Here is a 22297-nt window from a genome sequence, read left to right on the forward strand (position 1 = left end):
ACGCTAAACAAAAAGGGGGTTGTCTGTAAAGTCGGTTTACGGACGATAATTTTACGTGATAACGTCATAAGAAAACATTGATGAAAAATTGCATACTTTTTTAATTTTCAAATATTATTTACAGTTTTTGCCAATTTAATTTAAATAATTTGTTTAAATATAATCCCGAACAATTAGTTAAAAAGCCCGCCTTAACCTGTTTGATATTATAGAAGATTTTCTCGCACGATGGTTGGCTGGTTCTTGCACGCTCGGCTCAGGCGGAACGTGACAATTTTTCGTGCGTGCAGCCGGGGTTCATCGATTTATAAGACGTTATCACGTCAAAAAACACTGAATGAAACAAAATTGTTACCATTGTCTTCTTCGAACGAACATTGAAGTTTATTATAGTGTCTTCTCATTCTATATGTATAGTCATCACTAGAGACCTGAAAAATTCGCGGTTTCGTTGGCCTTCAGGATAGACTGCACATACCCCTGTACACTCGGGAAAATAACGCAACTTCATTGGCTGCCGACTTGTAAGTCGTCTCAGCTGGTTTGTCTGTGATTCGATCCTTCTTTGGTTGAGGGTTTATAACTGGTTGAGATTCGTCCAGATGAACAGTAAGCCAATAGCAAAATTATCTAAGAGGTATATGTGTTTGAATTCTAGCCTATCACCGAATGAATCCGCCAATTATGCAGGTCTCTAGTCATCACATTGGAGACCACGAAGGATTCAGCTGATGTATCCCAAGAATATCGTGATCTGAGCCTAAAGGTATTCTCTCTATTGCTGAGGTCCTCCTCTCAGAAACAAGGACAGGGATAAGAAATCCTTGGATCCTTCCGACGGTACGGCCTTATAATTGGTTATCCGAACATCTGCGCTACACGAAACCAACCTAACGAGCGGCAAAGGCCAGTTGCGTTGTTCTGATAATGAAGTCAATAACAACTACCGTAGCTTTTACGTCTCGCGCGCGGTCTGATCAGCTAATGGCCAACGCAGCACAAAAGAAAAATTTTAAAATACCACCAGATATTTTAAAATATAGGTGATTACGAATAGCATTTTGAAACCCACTTACACAAGGTTAATAATTTAGGTACATTTAAGGTAAATTTATAAGAAAGACTGCAACTTCTAGAAAATTTCTAAACTGGTTTTCGTTTAGTGGTTCCTAGGCCCCCAAAAAAATCATCAACTCAAAATATACAATAATCACGTTTTATTAACACGATAACTGCAAATATTTTGATCAAATTATTTCCAGACAGCTAAATGAAATAAAATGATGGAAAATCTGGGCTAAGTTTGTTAAAGAGCCAAAAACAAAATAAGATGGTAAAAAATTAGAGTTTTTTTTTAAACTAAAACTATAATATAACTTCGTTCGAAGGAAATTTATTGCATCCGTTTGAAGTCACTTTACCTCCTAAGAATAGCACAGAAAACTTTTGTTTCAATTTTTTTTAAATAATGTTTAGTTCATGTATTTGAAAATATAGAATTTGAACAGAATAAATTAATAACACCTTTAGAAGGCTCAGTATCAAATGTTTCCAAACTTATTATAAACCATATATGTTGTTTAAAATATTTTATGAAACAATTTTTGATACGCCCTACCCTATCAGCAAGAGGTGATCAAAATGTGGTCGCAGAACAAAATTTTTTTTTACAAGTGGGAGAACCCAGGTCCGAAAAGGATAGCACAATTAATTACAATTTTTTTACTAATATTTACACTATAAATTAAGGTATCACAAGATATCAAAATTTAATTATCTGTCCACATATTAATCACCCTTTCACTTGAGTCTACAGTTTACTCTCCCCACTGGAACTCGGCTAGACAGTGGCTCTCTCTAATTCTTGTATCTTACATCACACCTCTGTCCAAGCACACTGCCTCGCGTTACTCACTCGTCCGCCGCGCACACAACACAGTCCTTGATGCTTCGGTACCCGGTCCACCTATCTTTGCACACGAAGCCTGTATCTCGCCGCCCTCTATCGCTTACCAAGGGCGGGTCGCTCGCCCTCTTCACTTCACTTCACTCACATGTCGTCATCGCAGTTTGTACACACCACAGCTTCCGCTTTCGGAAAGGTCTCGCGGCCCTCATTAGTTCCCAGAACAACGGCGTTCTAGTTACGCCACTTCAAGCCTTACGGGGCTCTGGGAACGTGGTGCCTAGCGTTCGAGATACAGCAGTCGCGTTAACGTAGTATCGCGCCGGACGTGTGTACAAACCCGACCAGACCAATCACGGCGGACTAGATTTCATTATATACGTAATCCTAATCGGATCACCGCAGATGGACGTGCGCTATTTGTCCTGAAGGGATGCCTCCCCTGGACGCGGTACAAACTGGCCTGCCTTGTTTTCACGCCTCTAGTATCCTCGTAACAATATAATAATTACTCCCTCTGTGAAAGCATCTTGTTCAAAATTTGTTGTAAATTCGATAAAACTATCCAAATCTTTCGTCTGAAACTTTTATGATAACTCCATGGGTCGAATAAACTTTTTATAATGTTTAGCTTATGGGAGTAAATGGATATGTTATTTTAATGGGAGTTTTTATTTCCGAATGCATTGAATAAGCAGCATTCGGAACACTAGTGCTTCTTATAACATTGCTTTCAAGAATCTGTACCGGTTGTCTTGCGCCTAAAAATTACTCCGAGAACACGCCTTCTAACCATTTTAACTTTTCTAAAAATTGCAGTTTAAAAACTTAATCCGAAGTCAAAAGTATGTACTTTTCGGCGCTCAGCGAACTCTTAAATGCTTTAAATAAGCAGATCCCACTCGGATATCTTGAGTAGTTTTGTAATCGCGTTGTTTTTCCTGAAGCTCAGCGCACCGTGTGTGTGCCCGGGTGGGCAGGGCCCTTAAGAGCACCAATGGCGGCTCCAGGAAGACCTCTCGGCCAGGGCTCTCACACACAGGAGGATGACATTGCCCTTGGGATATTCACAAAATATATCGTCTCAAATACTGAAATTTAGTATTTTCGTACAAATTATGATTGAAAGAAGAGATTAGCACATTAACGAAAGTATTTTAAGTTAACATTAATATTCACTACAAAGCAATAAGAAGTAAAAATTTGGGCTCGGAAGGGGCTATCACCCACCCCCTGCGCCCTTCCTCTGGAGCCGCGCTTGTATATAAGAGCTCGCCTGCCCAGCTGCTGCGGGGTGTGTCTTACAAACAGAATTAATTATTTAATTCAGTATTTGGTAATTTTACGATCCCCCCCCCCCCCTCCTCTCAAGCCGGTGATCCGAGAGGTGCGCAGACTCGCGGTCGACAGCGCCGGGTCAGAGGGTCAGAGCTCGCAACGCACATCTGCTTCGGTCATCCCCCCCCTCCACCCCCTCCCACGCGACTCCCACGGAACCCCCCCCCCCCCCCCGTGCGCTGACAACCACGCCGCGCCGCCATTGTTCGAGGTCGTAATCGCGCCGCGTAGCGTGAAGCGCGCGCACAAAGGGCTCGCCCGCGCGACCTCAACCGCGGGGTGTGTGCTCGCTGCTACTTTGGGGGGGGGGGGGGGGGGTGGGGAGGTGGAGTTCAAACTGCCCCGGCCGGCGGAATTATAACCGCGTTTGACCGCCCGCTGACTCGCCGGTTGCAACTGGCCTGGCCCGGGCGGGTGACTGCACGGGGTGAGTCTAAACTTAACTGCAGGCTCGTCGAGTTCCAAACATCTGCACACACGTCTTTCAAGTTAGGTGGACGAGAAAACATACGTGTGATTCACGTCAAAAGAAATGTAGTTCTAAAAAAACACTATTTTTCGTATATTTATTCCAATCGGCATTTTTTTTTGGACAAGACAACGTCTAATAAATCGACGAACGCCGGCTGCACGCACGAAAAAGTGTCCCGTTACGCACATTGTCCCGTTACGCTGTGTCCCGTTACGCTCATTGTACGCTTGCGCCGCATCTATCTCTCTTCCACTCGATTGGCCTATGAATATTACTATTATATTAAATAGGTTAAGGCGGGCTTTTCAAAAGTAGCTTTCAAATTTAGTACTTTAACTAAACTATAATTTCGTTAATGTTTTGTTATGACGTTGTCACGTTAAACTATCGTTCGTAAACCTACTTTACAGACAACCATTATTTTTTTTTTAAAGAATTCTACGTTAAATATCGTGTCCGAGTTTAGTATTTTCAGAGCTTATTTGCAACATGAATAACTTGAGAACCCGTGAATTTGCTAGTTACAGAGGTATGTGTACACATCACTCGCGAGTACTGAAAAAACGTGCTCACAATTTTTTTTTTTTTTTAATCTCTGGTGACTGCGTAAAATACATTATGTAGACCCCTAGCATTTCTAGAGACGTTAAAATTATTCCCTGTCTTATCTATAATTATGATTTTGGATTAGGTATATTTTTAATTATAGCACCGTTTCAAGTTAGGGCCTAAAATTAATTTATTGTAACTTTTCATAAGCGATTATGAATCCTTATCAACCTTCCTCTCTCACCTTATCCCTCCCTCTACCCCTTTCTCACTCTCTCACTCCCCACTATCTTCCTCTGTCCCACCCACCCTCCCACCATTATTATTCGGACCATAGCAAAGAGGAAATACGGGGACGCACCACAACGCCAAAATACCACAACGCCGAACGTACAATAACGCCGAAAACGATAACGCCGAATGCCAAATTGACTACAACGCTGACAGCTAGAAAACTGCTGTGTACCATAACCCCGAATTACCACAACGCCGAAATACATTAACGCCGAAAAATGTCATTGCAGGACTGCCACAAAGGTTAGGTGAGGTTAGGCTAGGTTAGGCTAGGTTAGGCTAGCCTAAGTTAGGTTAGGTACACAAATTCATTCACTTGTTTTTCATTTTGCTCCTGTGGGCCCCCCTCCCCGCAGCAACATTTTTCGGCGTTACTGTATTACGGCGTTGTGGTACACAGCAGTTTTCTAGCTGTCGGCGTTGCGGTCAATTTGGCATTCGGCGTTATGGTATTCGGCGTTGTGGTATTTCGGCGTTGTGGTAACAACCCGGAAATACCATGAAACACTTACACGTAACTATCCGTACGTCTCGCGCGCCACCTTACATTCTGCTTTAAGGGTTAGTGTCATCGTAATCTAAACTAGACAGTAACCTTCCTCGTGTTTCGAACGTCAAGTGTGCAAAATTTCATCTAGATCGGATCAGTGGTTTAGGAACGCATAGAGGACAAACACAGGAACATTCAAAAGTAAATCAAAGTGGCAATTCCCCTACAAAATTACCAAATTCGTTTTTTCGGATGTTACTTTGGGGTTTTCCTAATGTTTTTTTTTCCAAACCATCCCTGTAATGAGACGAACAAAACCAAACAAAAAAATTGGTTGTCTGTAAAGTCGATTTACGATAGTTTAACGTGACAACGTCATAACAAAACATTGATGAAATGATTGCATACTTTATGAATAAAATTGAATAATTTTTATTTTAATAATAAAAGAATAAATACTTGAAATTATACTATTAATCAGGTTTTTAAAATGCAATAATAATTAACTTTTATTTCCGACATTGTTGTTGTAATAAGCAATGAAAACCACATTAACTTTTCATTTCACTTTATAAACAGTCGAGTGGAAGAGAGATAGATGCGGCGCAAGCGTACAATGAGTGTAACGGGACACAGCGTAACGTAACAGTGTGCGTAACGGGACACTTTTTCATGCGTGCAGCCGGCGTTCATCGATTTATTAGACGTTGTCACGTCAAAATCATTCATAGCCGTTTTCTAGTTTTAGCGAGATTTTTATATATAGAGATAATTGAGACTGCGACAATGAGCATCTGAATTATGTTCAACTGAAATAAGTACTGCGACCACAGCGAAATTTGTCGATGTAGCAAAATAATTTCATTGAAATAATTTTGAGGGTAGTAACAAGACACAAAACAATTATGTGGAAAATAAAGATGACAAGTTAACGACCTCATAGCGGTGTTCGAAGCTCAGTTCGACGTCATCGCAAACACTGCCCTGAGTGCGTGTTAGACACGTAATCATTCCAGCAGATCACAGTCTTAAAGAAAAAAAAGGTAGATACAACAAAAGATTGAAGTATTGCATTGTGTTCATGGTGTTTATCAAAATTACTTATCTGTCGTCGATGTATATCAATCCAAAAACGTGTTTGATGAATTTACTAAGTTGAGGTGGCTATTGACATCCGCATGTACAATTTAAAAAGTTCAATTATGTAAAAAAAAAAAAAAAATTGTGCGTCGAGTCCACGCGTGACAGAAGTGAAAATTGTTGCTTATTAGGTATAGAGATAAATTATTTACATTTTCAATCACACTATTCACATAAAAATAATTGATACTTATAAAGATAATTGCAAAAATCAATAACTATTTTCCACGTGAACAAATCAATTGTAGATACTTGAAATAATATAAACGAAATATGGTAGCCTTGAATCGTTAGCCGTTATGAAAACTAAGGAATAGACAAACACAAGCAGCCTTACGATAATTCCGTAGCATCACCAGTTCCTCCACCACGTACTATTTCCCTCATACGATCGGAATTTTCGTAACGCTCGAAAATTGTAGCCCCCTCACTATAAGAAGTTTTACTTCAAAAAACAAAATAAAATTATAATATTACAATGAAAATAATTTTAAAAATCTACAAAAATGATCTATAAGTCATTTAACTCACTCCTTGTTTTGGGCTATAATTTAGTGGTCTATGATATTGTTATTAAATGCAAAAACTAATAACAAAGGTCGTTTTATGAAAACATTTGCGGTTGAGCCGTTTTACGAGAACCTTATAGATGAAATATATTTAGCTTTATTTTTCTTCCTTGCAGAATACTAAACTATTTTTATAATAATATGACGTTCTGTTGGAATACTATACGTCTATAAACGCAAAAAAAAAAATGTATTCTTTCAGAAAATAAGACGTTAAAATGGTATTGTTGAATTACATTTTATTTACATTTGCAGAAAAAATTTCACTGATTTGTAGGGACATGAAAAATTCGCGGGTTCAATGACCTGCAGGATGAACTCCATAGTTCTACGTACACTAGGTCACATGTCACCCACTCATTGGCTGCTGTCTTGTGAGACGTCCCAACGTAGTAGCCTGTGATTCGATAAAGCTTTGGTCGGGTATTTCACATTGGCCAAGAGTCATCCAGGTAAGTTGTGAGCCAATAGCAGAGGCAGCACTGAGGTATAACTATTTGTATATTAGCCTATCGCGAAATGAATTCGCGAATTTTTCCGGTCTCTACTGATTTGTAGTCTTTTTTGAAAATTTTTATATCGCGTTTCCTACAAAATATTTTGAGGTACCTAATTGTTGTAAGAAAAAAACAATTTTTTTAAGGATAATAACAGGATGTTTTATGATGGATTTAGCCAACATAATCCTGCCAGAATAAAAACATTTTGCGCTGTGATTTTCCAAACTATTTCTTGTTGCGCCAGCAGGTCGGAGAATGCTTTTACTTCCACTGGAATGGCGCGCATGGATACGGTCGTATGCACAGGTTAGAATCCTGTCCGCAGCGCCATGTTGTATATTAAAAATGATGCTGATTGATTGGGTTAATAATTATACCACTTTGTAGCCTGGCCCCGCCATCTTGGCCCACTTCCTTTATTCCATAGATACATATTCTTCGTGTATGCCCCACACTCTATATTAATGTAAAACAACTTCTACGACCTTGAAGCTGGAGGGATGTGTTCGAAACACGAGCCGAACGATTATTGGACGAAAAAAAAAATTCGCTTCTCGACTTCCTCCCCCTCCCCTTTTTTTATCACTCCCTCCCCTAGCCCATTCTCAGCGTCGCCTCCGTAACAGATGGCCGTGCGCGGCTGGCGATATCAACAGGTTACGCCGACCCGCCTTGTCAGGGGTGTACGTGTGTTAGTGAGGCGGGATGATAAGCGCGACGCTCGCTGGTATTTCTAGCGCGGTGTCGCCTCTGAACTGGCGCGCAGTCTTCTCGTCGTCACAGGATAACTGTGTGATTTGAGCGGTGACCGGAACACTATATGGCGGAGAAATTATGATAAAGGTGTAATGCATGTCCCTTAAGTACTTTAAAGAATCTATGCCGGTTGTTTTACGCCTAAAATTTACTCTGAAAACATGCGTTTCAGCCGTTTTAACTCTTCTCAAAATACAGTTTAAAAACTTAATCAAAAATTAATAAGTACTGTTCGGCCCTCAGCGAACTCTTAAATGCTTTTCGTAAACAGATACCACTCGGATATCTCGAGTAGTTTTGAAATAGCGTTGTTTTTTCTGAAGCTCTGCACACCGTATGTGTGCCCGGGTAGGCGGGGGCCTCCCATTTCAGGTCATGATTTTATATTTATATTAATCACTGATCAATTTTAGACGTTTCAATTGTTTAACTTTCAAGAAATGAAAAAAATATATACAGTGCATACTTTTTTTTGCATAATTAGCTGCCAAAGTTACATTATTAACTTTTTTTGGGTTGTATACAAATAAGAAGAATTAAATGTATTGCAAAATTGAAACTTTTTAGGTTTAACTAAAATACCACTGGCTACTTCATGATATGGTTTGCATTTCTATCACAAAAACCCATTTCATGTTTCTTGGCTGTCAAAATCGTAACAAATTGAGAATTTTGAAATGCCAGGTAAAATTAATTAATATTTTCTGAAAGAAATTCAAACCATTTCTTGAAGTAGCCAGTGGCATTGCAGTTAACCCAAAAAAGTTTCAGTTTCTGCCTTAAATTAAATTATCCTTATTTGTACAACCCAAAAACGTTAAAAATATAACTTTGGCAGCTAATTAATTATGCAAAAAGTATGTGCTGTATATATTCTTCATTTCGTGAAAGTTCAACAATTGAAAACGTCTACAAGTTAATCTTTAATTGCTGTAAATATAAAATCTTGACCTGAAATAGGAGGCACCCCCATTAAGGCTGGGTTCGTAGTTTGAAAACACAGGGAACCAACCGCCCGACTGTGCACATGACATTGTGCGAAGTCGGTCCACAACTGGAATATTACTGTCGATTTCAGACACAGGAATTCCGCGATTTTTTCCGACATCCGTAAACTACCGTATGTTTATCCCGTGACATCCTACCAGCAATTTGTGAGCACAGTTTTTTTCAACATATAAATAAATACCTAAGGGTTACATACATTTTTTAGCTAACCATTATTTCTAACCACGAAACAATTTTTTTTTTAATTTACATTTATTTGCTATTGACTTATAAGTAATAGTGTTAATTGATTTTTTTTAAAGCAGGAATTACACATGAGCATTGTAATGTCTCGACAATTTCTTGCCACAGAGATACTTCAACAACTTCAGTACTTCAGAACAACAACTTCAACAACTCCACGTACCAGTTCCTCCGTGGCTCGTGTTCCCCCCCCCCCCCCCCACGGTCCACCGACACAACCACGTGATTGTAATGTATGGACAGGTGCGCGCCACTCTCTCGCAGACATCTGGCGCGCCGTGCAAAGTGTCTGCAGCGACTCGATGTCTGTGCCGCGTGAGTTGTCTTCTGTCCCTGGTGCTCTGTCAGCTTCCCGAGGTTTGTCGGCCAACCACGTGATGCCCTGATGCCCTGCGAGTGATGTCTGGGGGACGCACAGCCACTGAGGACTGTCTCATTCAGGCAACTTACTAACGTCTGGGACGAGGCAGCTTCTGTAGGTATCACCAATGGCTGGAGACCTGCAAAATTCGCGGTTTCGGTGGCCTTCAGGATAGACTGCACATACCCCTGTACACTCGGGCAAATAACGCAAGTTCATTGGCTGCCGACTTGTAAGTCGTCTCAGCTGGTTTGTCTGTGATTCGGTCCTTCTTTGGTTGAGGGTTTATAACTGGTTGAGATTCGTCCAGATGAACAGTAAGCCAATAGCAAAATTATCTAAGAGGTACCTATATGTGTTTTAATTCTAGCCTATCACCGAATGAATCCGCGAATTTTGCAGGTCTCTACCAATGGCTAGAGACCCGAAAAATTCGCGGATTCATTTCGCGGTATGCTGAAATGCAAATAATTGTACCTTTATGCAACTTCTGCTATTGGTTCACTGTTAACCTGGAGGACTGTGGGCCAACTATAGACCCTCAGTCAAAGAAATATCGAATCACGAGTCCCCCAATTGAGACGCCTCATAAGTCACCGGCCAATGAACAGGTGACGTTTGCCCGAGTATGCACAGGATCGTGGAGTCTATCCTGGAGGTCACTGAACCCGCGAATTTTTCCAGTCTCTACCAATGGCGTGCCCGACATTTTGACTTGCCTTGCTGCAAACCATCTTCAATAGCGATTTGACATATTCTGGCACGGTATTTTTGTAGGGCTATTCACGGCCGAGCTGTGATTGGTCACTGTGGGTGGACACGATTGGAGAATGGTCAGACCAATGATAACTTATCATGTGCAGCAGTTTCGACCAAAGATTTAATTTTTCCTAATATTTGTTTTATGTAATATTTTCCTGTAAATTTATCAGAAAAATTTTCCAACAAGTTATATTTTCACACAATCAAATTTCATCAACTGTTTTATACAAACAAAACCAAATACCATTAGGTGATGAAGAAAGACCAAATTTACTATGCATACGGGCATACTCCGCGGTTATATACCTACCTTTTAACTTCAAAGAATTTTATTTGTGTTGTAATAAAATTTTATCATTAAATTTTACAAGTGGTATCAAAAGTTCGTAATAGAGGATGAATACCACTGCACAAGCGTGTAGATGAAAACTAAGAAATATTGTACTATTATCTTAGTTTATCAACATATTTTAAATTATGTATTTCTATGATGGCATTGACAAAAAAATAGGAATATATTTTCCCTGAAAAATACGGGGTTATTGTTTGCCAGAAAATTTTCCTACTCAAATCTCTAGCGTCAAATATAGCTAATTCTTGGAGGGCGACCGTTCAGAATGATCGCAAAGCGAAAAATCCCAGGAGCCGAGAAGTATATACTGCTTAAAACTGGTGACGAAGGCCTACGATCAAGATTTATGTCACAATAGACAAAAATCACGTCACATAGACTTTAGTAAGAACACCAGCAGACATGGTTGTTAGACTTAGATTATTTTCATAAACATACGCCATTGCGTATTTACACTGGTTGACATCGAAAAACCTGTGAAATGGAACAACAGAGATGAATACGTGAACACATTTAGAACAAACCAAAAAATTAGCTAACGTAAAATAATCAAACGCCAGGTCAGCACAGGGAAAATTCAGTGGAAGGAATTTAGTCAGAAACATCAACAACACAGACGAACACAACGGGGGTGACCACGACGCGACGGTTGCAGTGGGAAAAAAAAAAAAAAAAACATGGCGACGGACATACGAACCCAACGACGAAACTCAACGGATACTCTTAACGAAAAAAAAAAAAATCTTTTTGTCAGCCCTCTTGTGTTCGTCTGTAGCGTATTTTTTTTTTCTTCCCCGAGACTCAATTTTCCTGTGCCGTCTTAGGAATTTTAACATTTTGGCTCATTCTAAAAGTGTTGTCTTCAATTCTGTGACAAGTTCACGGATATCATTAGAATCTTAACTTCCAAAAAAAATGCTGGCCATTCTTCTAAAATGTAAAAATAATAGTAATAAAAATTAAAAAAAAAATGAAAATTAAATTTTTTATGTTTTTTTTTCCTCCAATGTTAAATTAGGTTTTTTTTCCCCCCCCTCTGATTGTTGAAAGTGCATATATTTTACTTTAGTTTCGTACTCGTTGATCGAGATGACGTGAGATGACGTGAGATGATGCGAGGCGGGTGGGGGCGGGCACTCACCACAGGCCGGACGGCGCCGTGGCTGCGGCTACCCGCTCATGCCGCTGGCCGGGGGCGGAGGGGGCGGCCCCCCGCCTCTCTGCGCGCCGCCGCCGCTGCGAGGCGTGACTGCTGCTCCCCTGGCGGGCGGCGGGCACAACTGCGCGCCGCTCCGGTCTCTGGGCCCCGACTGGCGCGCGGCTGCGCCCGCCGCCGGCTTTCTGCCCTCGCCCGCCCCCGCGGCGGCCGCCCATTGGCCCTGCCCCCTCCACCTGCCCTTCCCCTACCCCTCCCAGCATCACTCCAATCATCCCGCGCCCGCAGCCGCGTCTGAAAACTCCCCGGATAATTAGTCATGACGCTGGAAGCACCGAAACTTCACCCCCCCCCTCCCCACTCCCTCCCTGGACGCTCATTTTTTGTTTTGTCCAGCTCATAATCGCACGTTAATTATTCACGGTTGAAGACTGTACTCTCGAATGAAGAGTGTGAATTACTCTCAAAAAAAAAGTTTTTATCTTTCCAGCTTTAAAAAAGAAAAAAAAATCGTCACGTTCTGCCTATAGTTATATTTTATTTCGGAATATTTATGCTCGTACGTGATTTATATATAGATATGAAAATTTGAAATTGATTCACCAGGTATGTGTATACCCCTGTTAAGTTCCCGAACCAATTTTCATTGCATACGGTTTTACGCCTAACGGGGATTCACTAAGGCTTAAGGCATTGGGACCTCCGAGATTACAGATAATTCCAATCTAGTTTGCATATCGTCACGTCATAGAAATTGTTTTTTATGCCAGTATTTGTAATTCTTGGATAGCTATGATGTACGTTAATTAATCTAAACGCAAGACTGTGCTAGGCGCATTAAAGGTAAATGATAATGGATTCCACTAGGGAAAAAAAAATGTATTTCGTGGCATTTTGAAAGACTACTATTATCCAAATAAACTAAGTGAGTCGAAATATATTTGTACTTTTCTTGACGATATCAAAAAGAACATTATCAATAAGCTTACTGATGAAGTAGCAACGGACGGACCTTTATAATATAACGTGTGGCTGGACTGTGCATATGGTAAACAGTATTCGTTCGAGGACCAAGAGAAGTGCGCTTCCAAGACTACGAATGATCTCATTTACAGTTCGGACGATGTAAAGCAGTCTGTTAAACATAGTATCGAGAAACTCTGTCAGGAGGAGGAAGACTATGTCAGTGCAATTTCCGTCTGGTCTCTGTCTTCAGTAAACCAATTTGAGCTGAGAATTAGTCAGTTCAAACCAGTGAAGAACTAAATGTATATTAGATTTCTAGCTTTCGCACTTTTTTCCTGCCGTAGAGTAGAATTTACGTAATAAATTTTGTATTTGTAATTTTTTTTAACGTGTATTTTTATGGTAACTTTTATTGAATTATCTTTTTTGCATAAGTTAAAAATAGAATCAAAGACTGCAATCGATAGAGTCAATCAGTAAATTAATAAGCGATTTTTTTTCATGATTTTTTGAAATTTTCCCGAATTCATAGCTAAAAAATTAAAGAATTTCAAAATGGCTGCCAACACGGGTGATAAAATGGCGGATGCCACGACGGTACATCATCTATACACTAGACGCTGACTCGCAGATTCTTCCAGGTCCTTGCAGCAACATGAAGGGACAAGTCTAGTACTTTACGGCGTTTACGAAAACAGAGAGGGCTTAAGGGGCCCGCCTCGTCAGAGGTGTATGTGTGTCAGTGAGGCAGGATGATAAGCGCGACGTTCGCTGGTGCTTCTAGCGCGGTATAGCCTCTAAGCGCAAGACTCTGAACTGGCGCGCAGTCTTCTCGTCGTCACAGGATAACTGTGGAATTTGAGCGGTGACCGTAACATTATATGGCCGAGAAATGATGATAAATGTGTAATGCAAGTCCCTTAAGTGCTTTCAAGAATCTGTACTGGTTGTTTTACGCCTAAAAATTACTCTGAAAACATGCATTTAAGCCATTTTAACTCTTCTAAAAATACAGTTTAAAAATTTAATCCGATAACAAAAGTACTTTTCGGCCCTCAGCGAACTCTTAAATGCTTCTCGTAAGCAGACCCCACTCGGATATCTTGAGTAGTTTTGAAATCGTGTTGTTTTTCCTGAAGCTCTGCACACCGTGTGTGTGCCCGGGTAGGCGGAGCCCTTAACCAGTTTCCAAGTGCGGTCAGTGGCGGCGAAGGCGATGACATCGGGCGAGATTCTTCGACGATGCACTCGGACAGCGATGGTATCTCTGTGTCGTCTCGTCCATCGGCGTGCTTCTTCTACCTCTGCAATTATTTTTTTTCCTAACCTAACTAAAAACTAAGTGTATTCGGGAGGGGTCCGGGTTAGGGGGGGGGGGCTAGTTGCGTCTCAGGCCGAAACCTATACGCCTTGTCATGCTAGAATCAACCATGCAGGAAGAGGGTTGCATGTATCGTGTGCTAGAAGGGGATTGGCCAGCCATGGCAGCGATTGGCGCCATGACTAACTCCCCTCGCTCTTAAATCTAGACTATAACTAAGAGATAGGTTGGGCCCAGGTAACAACCCGCATAGACACAGGGGAAAAAAAACCCTGGGCACTGTCGTGCGAAGTGCATATTTGCATGCATTAAGTGTTGGAGAACACAGGAGACAGAAGGATGGTCTGGATGAAGTGTTGGACAGAGTATAAAAGAGTCTACCATGCGGGGGGGGGGGGGGGGGGGTTGGGCACTTGGACTAGTGGTCCGCTTTGCTTTTTATCCAGGACTGGATTTAGTGATCAGGAACGCAAGCGCCCCTGGTGGTGAGTGGCTACACTGACCACTCACTCCGCCGCCAGTCAGCACCTAGAACTAAATAAGTAAAAGTGAATAACACAGGAAATATGTTACAATAAAATAAACATACCGCCATGCAGGGCGGAAGCAAATTACTTATCATACCTCCTCCGCCTCTCAAAGGGGGGTATTTGTACTGTTTTAATCGTCCATAGATAAGGTGGTAAAAATAAACTGAACCCTGTGCGCAGTTTCTTGTCCATTGGCTCGCCACTGCGAAGACAGCCGAACGTAAACGAGCGTCCCCGACGCTATCTCGCACGCCGCAAAGCCGAGCGGGTGGCGTCGAACCGGCGGCCAGGGGCACACTCGCAGACGGTGTCTTCACGTGCGTCAACAACAAAGTGTTGATGAAAACTTCATAAATATCATAAAGTTCCCTGCTTTTACGCATGCATACAGGTCTGGACCACCAAGCGAGAGGTCTGAGGCCGCAGATTCCGCAGGTCCGCTCGTGATTTGCGCTCTGCGTAATCACAGATGCACACAGAGGGTCGTTCCTTGCATGATTTCGAGATAAATACGTGTATTTTAAAATGTGGGTCCTATTCCCAGCATCGACGACGTAATTCGAAAAAAAGGGGGTTGTCTGTAAAGTCGGTTTACGGACGATAATTTTACGTGATAACGTCATAAGAAAAAATTGATGAAAAATTGCATACTTTTTAACTTTAAAATATTATTTACATTTTTTTAAATTTAATTTAAATAATTTGTTTTAATATAATCACGAACAATTAGTTAAAAAGCCCGCCTTAACCTGTTTGATATTATAGAAGATTTTCTCGCACGGTGGTTGGCCGGATCTTGCATGCTCGGCTCAGGTGGAACGTGAAATTTTTTTCGTGCGTGCAGCCGGCGTTCATCGATTTATGAGACGTTATCACGTCAACAAATGGAAGTGCCTTGCAACGAACAGCTTATCTCGTGCGGTGATGGATGAAGGACGTTGTTCACACCAAGCACTGCACAAGCACGCACCACGCATGACCTCTACAGCAGTCAGAGACAGCCTTAATCCGCCAAGTGCTTGCAAGTGGACGGATACATTTTTTAACATCTTCTGCAAGATTGTTACAAACAATTTTGTGGTGCTCGGCTGTAACAAACACGGGCTGATAATACATCACTGTAATTTCCCACGGATGGGTTATTGTTAGAGACCTGAAAAATTCGCGGGTTCATTTCGTGTTATGCTAAAATTAAAATAATTATACCTTAATGCTGCTTCTGTCATTGGTTCACTGTTAATCTGGAGGACTGAGGGCAAATTAGAGACCCTCACTCATAGAAGTGTCGAATCACAGGCCACCCAGTCGAGACGACTCACAAGTCAACAGCCAATGAACAGTTGGCATTTGCCCGAGTGTGTAGAGGATATTGGAGTCTATCCTGGAGGTCATTGTACCCGCGAATTTTTCCGGTCTCTAGTTATTGTTATATTCGTCATTTTTCTCACACTTATATTTTTTATTATTTGAATTTTAGCATAACAAAAAATGAACCCGCGAATTTTTCAGGTCTCTACTTATAACTACTCTATAAATTTTTATCAATATAGTGTCACGAAAAAACCCTGTGAATGGCGGTAACTCATCGTGAACCATCCTGGGAATGCGTTTCATGTTCATGTGCAGTTCTAAAAAAAATGTACATGTGAAACGCGTGGACATTTCTCATCAGTGTGATGTGTAATCTGTGGGTGAAATTTTCTCGAGTAATTTTTATTTTAAGAAGAAATAAATGACAGTCACACAGTAAAACGAACGCTTGGTAACAGAAAATAATGTGATCAAAAAAAATTTAGGAACAAATTTTTATTGCATACGTGTTGTTTCCGTTGGTATGGTAGGTTGTGGAACTGGCAGGGGAAAGGGGTGAGAGAGAGTTGATGGAGAGAGAATGAGGGGAAAAAAGAAGTCGTAGAAAGCTCAACCAATCTTCGTTTATGATTGGCAAATTTTTTTTTGAAGGACAAGATAAGTTTTCGAGAGTGAATTTTGATCGGGAAAAAATAAACTCTGCAGTACTGGATTTTAGATGGAGTAAACTTCTGACGTCTTTCAATTCGCTCCAATGAAATCGTACACGGTAAACGTAAGGGTTTTTACATACAACTGAATCAGTCTGATTTTACTAACTCAGTTTGTTGTATGAATGCACTCTAGTGACGCCAAATCATGGTCCTTGTGAAAATACAGTTTCTGTAATTTAGTTACCTACATTTTCAAAATCTTATTGAGTTATTTTTTTTTTACGGAGTTACACACTAGTGTATATGTGTACATAACCTGCCTAGTATAATATATGTTTCGGATTTAATATTGTACATCACACATATTCTTACTTATATATATACTACTAGCGTATTATAAATAATGATATTATCTAATAAATAATTAAAACTAATCAATTTTAATAAACATTTAGCATATTTATTGATTGTCATTATTAATTAAAATTTATTTTGATTATTTTTCTGAATTAGGTAATTAATGGTTTTGTATACAAGTGTTTATAATAATATTGAATACTGTTTTTTATATATATTTTTTAATTTGTTTGAATTTTTACTTTACCAAACGTTGTTATATCACTTCAATCCTTTTATTATTTTAATTCTATTAGTTATTTGCATGCAGAATTAAAGTTAGATTTTTATTACGCCAAGTGAGTATAACTTTTAACGCGCGTACGTAAGTACACGCAACCCTTTTTTTTTTATTTTTTTTTTTAATTTTCCGGATGAGTGCCTCAGAAACTTTTTTTTTTCGCTGGGAATATTCCATCATTTCTCTCCCTTCACCTTTGTTTCGCAGTTTAGGCCAGTCTCCAAAATATTAGGCCCTCGCAAATTTAAATGGCCCAAAGTCCCGCTTTCTCTTGGCCCGCCCCTGACACTGCCAGCCACTTTAATGGCCGCTTGCGGAAAAAAAAATATGTGCGTGCGTGGATTCAATGGCCGACAGAAGTGAAATTTCTTGTTTATAAGAAGAGACCGGAAAAATTCGCGGGTTCAATGACCTCCAGGATAGACTCCAATATCCTCTACACACTCGGGCGAATGCCAACTGTTCATTGGCTGCTGAATTGCGAGTCTTCTCGACTGGGTAACCTGTGATTCGACACATCAATGAGTGAGGGTCTCTAATTGGCCCTCAGTCCTCCAGATTAACAGTTAACCAATGACAGAAGCAGCACTAAGGTATAATTATTTGAATTTTAGCATAACACGAAATGAACCCACAAATTTTTGAGGTCTCTATTTATAAGGTATAGAGATCTATTACATATTCGTATTTTTATCGAATAAGAGATAATAGTAGAGAATAGTAGAGTTCCGGGTATGTAAAAATGCCTCTTTTCGCTCCCTGTACTCTCGTATCCGTTCTCTGGCTCTTTTTGGTGCCTCTTTTGGCGGTTTATACCCCACTTTGCCTTTGATAATATCGCTTATTTGCTTCTGCCTTTTTATTATTTTTAGTCATGATTTTAAATCACCATCTTTATTTGAATAAAATCTAAAGAACAAAAAAAGAAAACTCCAGTTACAATTAGCATACAGCATGTATTCGACCGCTAGCGCATGCGTTGGAGTGGCGTCGCCGCTGACGCACTCTCCTCCTCTACCGGTTCCCCCCACCACGTACCTAACTATTCCCCCTCACGCGATCGCAATTTTCGTAACGCTAGAAAATTGTAGCCCCCCCCCCCCCCCTCAACAAAGAAGTTTTTCCTTAAAAAATTGGTTGTCTGTAAAGTCGGTTTACGGACGATAGTTTAACGTGACAACGTCATAACAAAACATTGATGAAATGATTGCATACTTTTATGAATAAAATTGAATCATTTTTATTGAATTATCATTATTTTGTGTGGATACAATGAAGGAGTGAAATTAAATCTACAATATAATTGATAGATTTACTTTAATTGGTACTCATTAATTCAAATATGTTTATTACTTCAACGAAGAGATTATTTTAACTATAACTTTTATACATGTTTGCCATTTAATTTCTTCCATATCTGTGTTATTCTGTTAAGGATAGGGCGATGGTAGGAAAAGTAGGAAACGAATGGGAGCGTTTCAAGTTTAATGTGCCTCGAAAAAGAGTCAAATCGATGGTTGTTCCAATCGAGTGGAAGAGAGGTAGATGCGGCGCAAGCGTACAATGAGCGTAACGGGACACTTTTTCGTGCGTGCAGCCGGCGTTCATCAATTTATTAGACGTTGTCACGTCAAAAAAAACTTGGCAGATTATAAGAACTTGACTATGGCTCAAGTGACGACTGTTTCAAGTTGTTGACAGACGCCGTCGTCACGGCAACACGCACACACGCAGGGGGATGGAGGGAGGGGTCGCGCCCGGTGACCGCTCAGCCGGCTGATTGATGGTCGGTGACGCTCCAGGGCCCCGCTTCGTTTCCCGGTCGGCGGCTAATTAATGAGGCGAGCAGCCTCCCTCCCTCCCTCCCTCCCTCCCCTCCAAGATGGCGGCACCGTGTCCGCGTCACCCGTCACGTGTCGGCGTTCCCCGGCGCGCACTCGATCCAGTGTAATCAATCCTCGCGGAAGCAGACGGAACTTTACACTTTTCGCTAGTGGTCACTCACTGCCTTGAAAGCTATATGCATCAATTAACAAGCAAAAAAAAAAAGTATAATAGAATGCATTTTTTGAGTCGTTAGAAAAAAAAATTGTAAAATGTCGTTTGACAAATCAACATAAAAGTCACAATTTTGTTCTTAATTTCAACAGCCGAGATAGACAATTTTTGAGACAATATACACGACACATGAGTACCTGATACATGTTATAGTTACGTCGACTATGACAGTCGAATAAAATGTCGTGTTGGTTGGAGTTCTGCATGTGATGTCTAGAGACCGGAAAAATTCGGGGCTTCATTTCGCGATACGCTAGAATTCAAATACCTATACCTTTAAGCTGCTTTCGTTATTGGTTCACTGTTCATCTGGACGACTCTGGGCCAGTGGGATATACTCAACCAAAGAAGTATCGTCACAGGCAAACTAGTTTAGACGACTCACACAAGTCAGCAGCCAATGAAAAGGCGTTTTTTTCCCGAGTATACTGAGGACTCTGTAGTCTATCCTGAAGCTCATCGAAACCGCGAATTTTACCAGTCCCTAGTGATGTCGCATCCCAGCGAAGAGAAGAATCTCGCGACAAAGCTGTTGAATGCAGTCGCTCTTTTGACATTTCCCCACCAGCAAAGAGCAAGGGTGAACCTTCGAATACACTGCATCAGTTAAGCGAAGCTGAATGTTTATTTTTACAACATCGACGCAGTTAGGAACATCTTATTTCGTCATCAGTACGGCACAGCTGACAAAATAACGATTCTTCTCCAATTTCGCAAACATTTAAGTAAGCCATTGCCAAACACCGGAAAAAAAATTCGCGGATTCATTTCGCGTTATGCTAGAATCCAAACACACGTACCTTCGCATTACTTCTGTGATTGGCTCACAGTATATCTGAAGCCAATGAAAAACCTTCAACCAAAGAAGTATCGAATCGTAATCGTTCCAGTTGACAATAGCTCATGAGCATGTGGCATTTACCCGATAGGTTAGGGGATTTCAGAGTCTATCCTAATCGAGTTAATCGAAACCACGATTTTTTTCCATTCCCTAGCCAATACACCATGTTTGACATTGTTAAAATTATTTATTACGTGCATTTCTTTAATAGCTTGAATTTACGCATGACACCAGGAAATTAAAAAAAAAAACTGTTATTGCCTTTACCGTGGGTTCTTAAATTTGTATAGGCACTTTTAAAATATAATATTTACCTTATATACTTTTTTAAATTCTGTCAACGAAATTCCATACCTCACTCGAGCAAAACAAAAATTTTCAAGTTTAGTCTGATGCCAAATAAATCACAAAAACTATAGGCCTACACGTAACGCATTCCGTGAAAAATGTTCTAGAGCGAGCAAGACGCGAGGCTTGGTGAACTGCGCACAAAGTCGTCCAGCGCGTGTTTGTCGTCGGAGTCAGCACAGATCACACCTGTGACGTCACGTTCGCTGCCAAGGTCAATAATGAGCAGACAACCAACTCCCGAGTGTTGTTTACCTCGCTTTAGCGTGGGACCTCATGTCTTCACCTGGCCGATCGCAAACGCACTAAAAAAAAAAAAAATCAGTTAATAATCGTATTGACGTGACAACGTCTAATAAATCGATGAACGCCGGCTGCACGCACGATAAAGTGTCCCGTTACGCACATTGACCCGTTACGCTTTGTCCCGTTACGCTCATTGTACGCTTGCGCCGCATCTATCTCTCTTCCACTCGATTGGAACAACCATCGATTTGACTTTTCCGAGGCACATTTAACTTGAAACACTCCCATTCGTTTCCCATTTTTTCTATCATCGTCCTATCCTTAGCAGAATAACACAGATTGGAAGAAGTTAAATAGCAAACATGTATGGAATTTATAGTTAAAATAATCTCTTCGTTAAAGTAATAAACATATTTGAATTAATGAGTGCAAATAAAAGTAAATTTATCAATTAAATTGTAGATTTCATTTCACTCCTTATTTGTATCCATACAAAATAGTGATAATTCAATAAAAATGATTCAATTTTATTCATAAAAGTATGCAATAATTTCATCAATGTTTTTTTTTATGACGTCACGTTAAACTATTGTCCGTAAACCGACTTTACAGACAACCAAATTTTTAATATAATAAGAATTCAGATGTGTTTATCCCTCTTTAGCAAAAACCATGCAGTAAATGTATTTCGTGTCATTACATAGATAATATTTTTTTATTGAGTTAAAATAGTGTTATCACTGGGGTGCCGGACGACCACGGAAATAACCTGGAAGGTGTCGCCGTAACTTTTAACACAACATTTATTCAAAATTATAATGAACCAGTTCACAATAAGTGACATTCACCAATCATTCTATGTAGTCGCAACAATGGCCGCCTTCTGGTATGACGTCGTCTCCGTATGTTGACAATAGGAACTTTTTTTTTTCCTTGGGACATTTCTTTTCTTAGCAGAAACAGTGCTCCCCTGGCTGTTAGACCGCCCACTTGGCGCGCTTGCATTGCGGGTAACAAACTCCGCAGGCGTCGTGTTAGAGATCTTGACTAAATAATTACTAGACAAGTGCTAGAAGGGAAGAGCACCCACCTAGGGCACATCAATAGTTTAAATTAAAACGTTTATTATTTAATTATTTTTTTATCGAATTTCTATATTATTTAATATTTGACTGTGTGTTTGTTCCAGTATTGCGCAAAAACTACTAGACCTATTTTGATGAAATCTTTTGTATTTAAAGCTTATGCTAAGAATTAAAAAAATTGGTCTTCATTTGATCTCGCTACAATGAAGGTGAGCCGGAGATATAACAATAAAACCACTTTTTTTATAACCAAGCGCAACGAATGTAAGATGAGCTCACCTTTCTACCAACATTTACTCCTACCAATACTAATATTTACAACATGCATAATCTAAATTATTTATTTTTAGAACAAACAATCACTATTTCACGATTTATGATATTTTTATTAAATAATTTGATAAT

General features: G+C 40.2%; 2 protein-coding genes across 3 annotated transcripts in view; one reads left to right on the plus strand and one right to left on the minus strand.

Moving 5' to 3' along the window:
- Nucleotides 1-12035, minus strand: part of LOC134536134 (synaptic vesicular amine transporter) — a 145261-nt gene extending 133226 nt beyond the window's left edge. For both annotated transcript variants that reach the window (XR_010075766.1, XM_063375726.1), the window contains exon 1: nt 11882-12035. The gene's annotated coding sequence lies outside the window, so the exon portion shown is untranslated. The remainder of the gene's footprint in view (nt 1-11881) is intronic.
- LOC134536346 (skin secretory protein xP2-like) lies at nt 11920-12213 on the plus strand. The gene has a single exon (XM_063376099.1). The coding sequence runs from the start codon at nt 11920-11922 to the stop codon at nt 12211-12213; it is 294 nt and encodes a 97-aa protein (XP_063232169.1).
- Nucleotides 12214-22297: the final 10084 nt, after the last annotated feature.

The sequence above is a fragment of the Bacillus rossius genome, chromosome 10, assembly GCF_032445375.1.
Source record: "Bacillus rossius redtenbacheri isolate Brsri chromosome 10, Brsri_v3, whole genome shotgun sequence".
In the NCBI taxonomy this organism is placed as follows: domain Eukaryota; kingdom Metazoa; phylum Arthropoda; class Insecta; order Phasmatodea; family Bacillidae; genus Bacillus; species Bacillus rossius.

Excerpts from the sequence above, each read along its gene's own strand:
- LOC134536346 (XM_063376099.1), top strand. The coding sequence starts at position 11,920 with ATGCCGCTGGCCGGGGGCGGAGGGGGCGGCCCCCCGCCTCTCTGCGCG.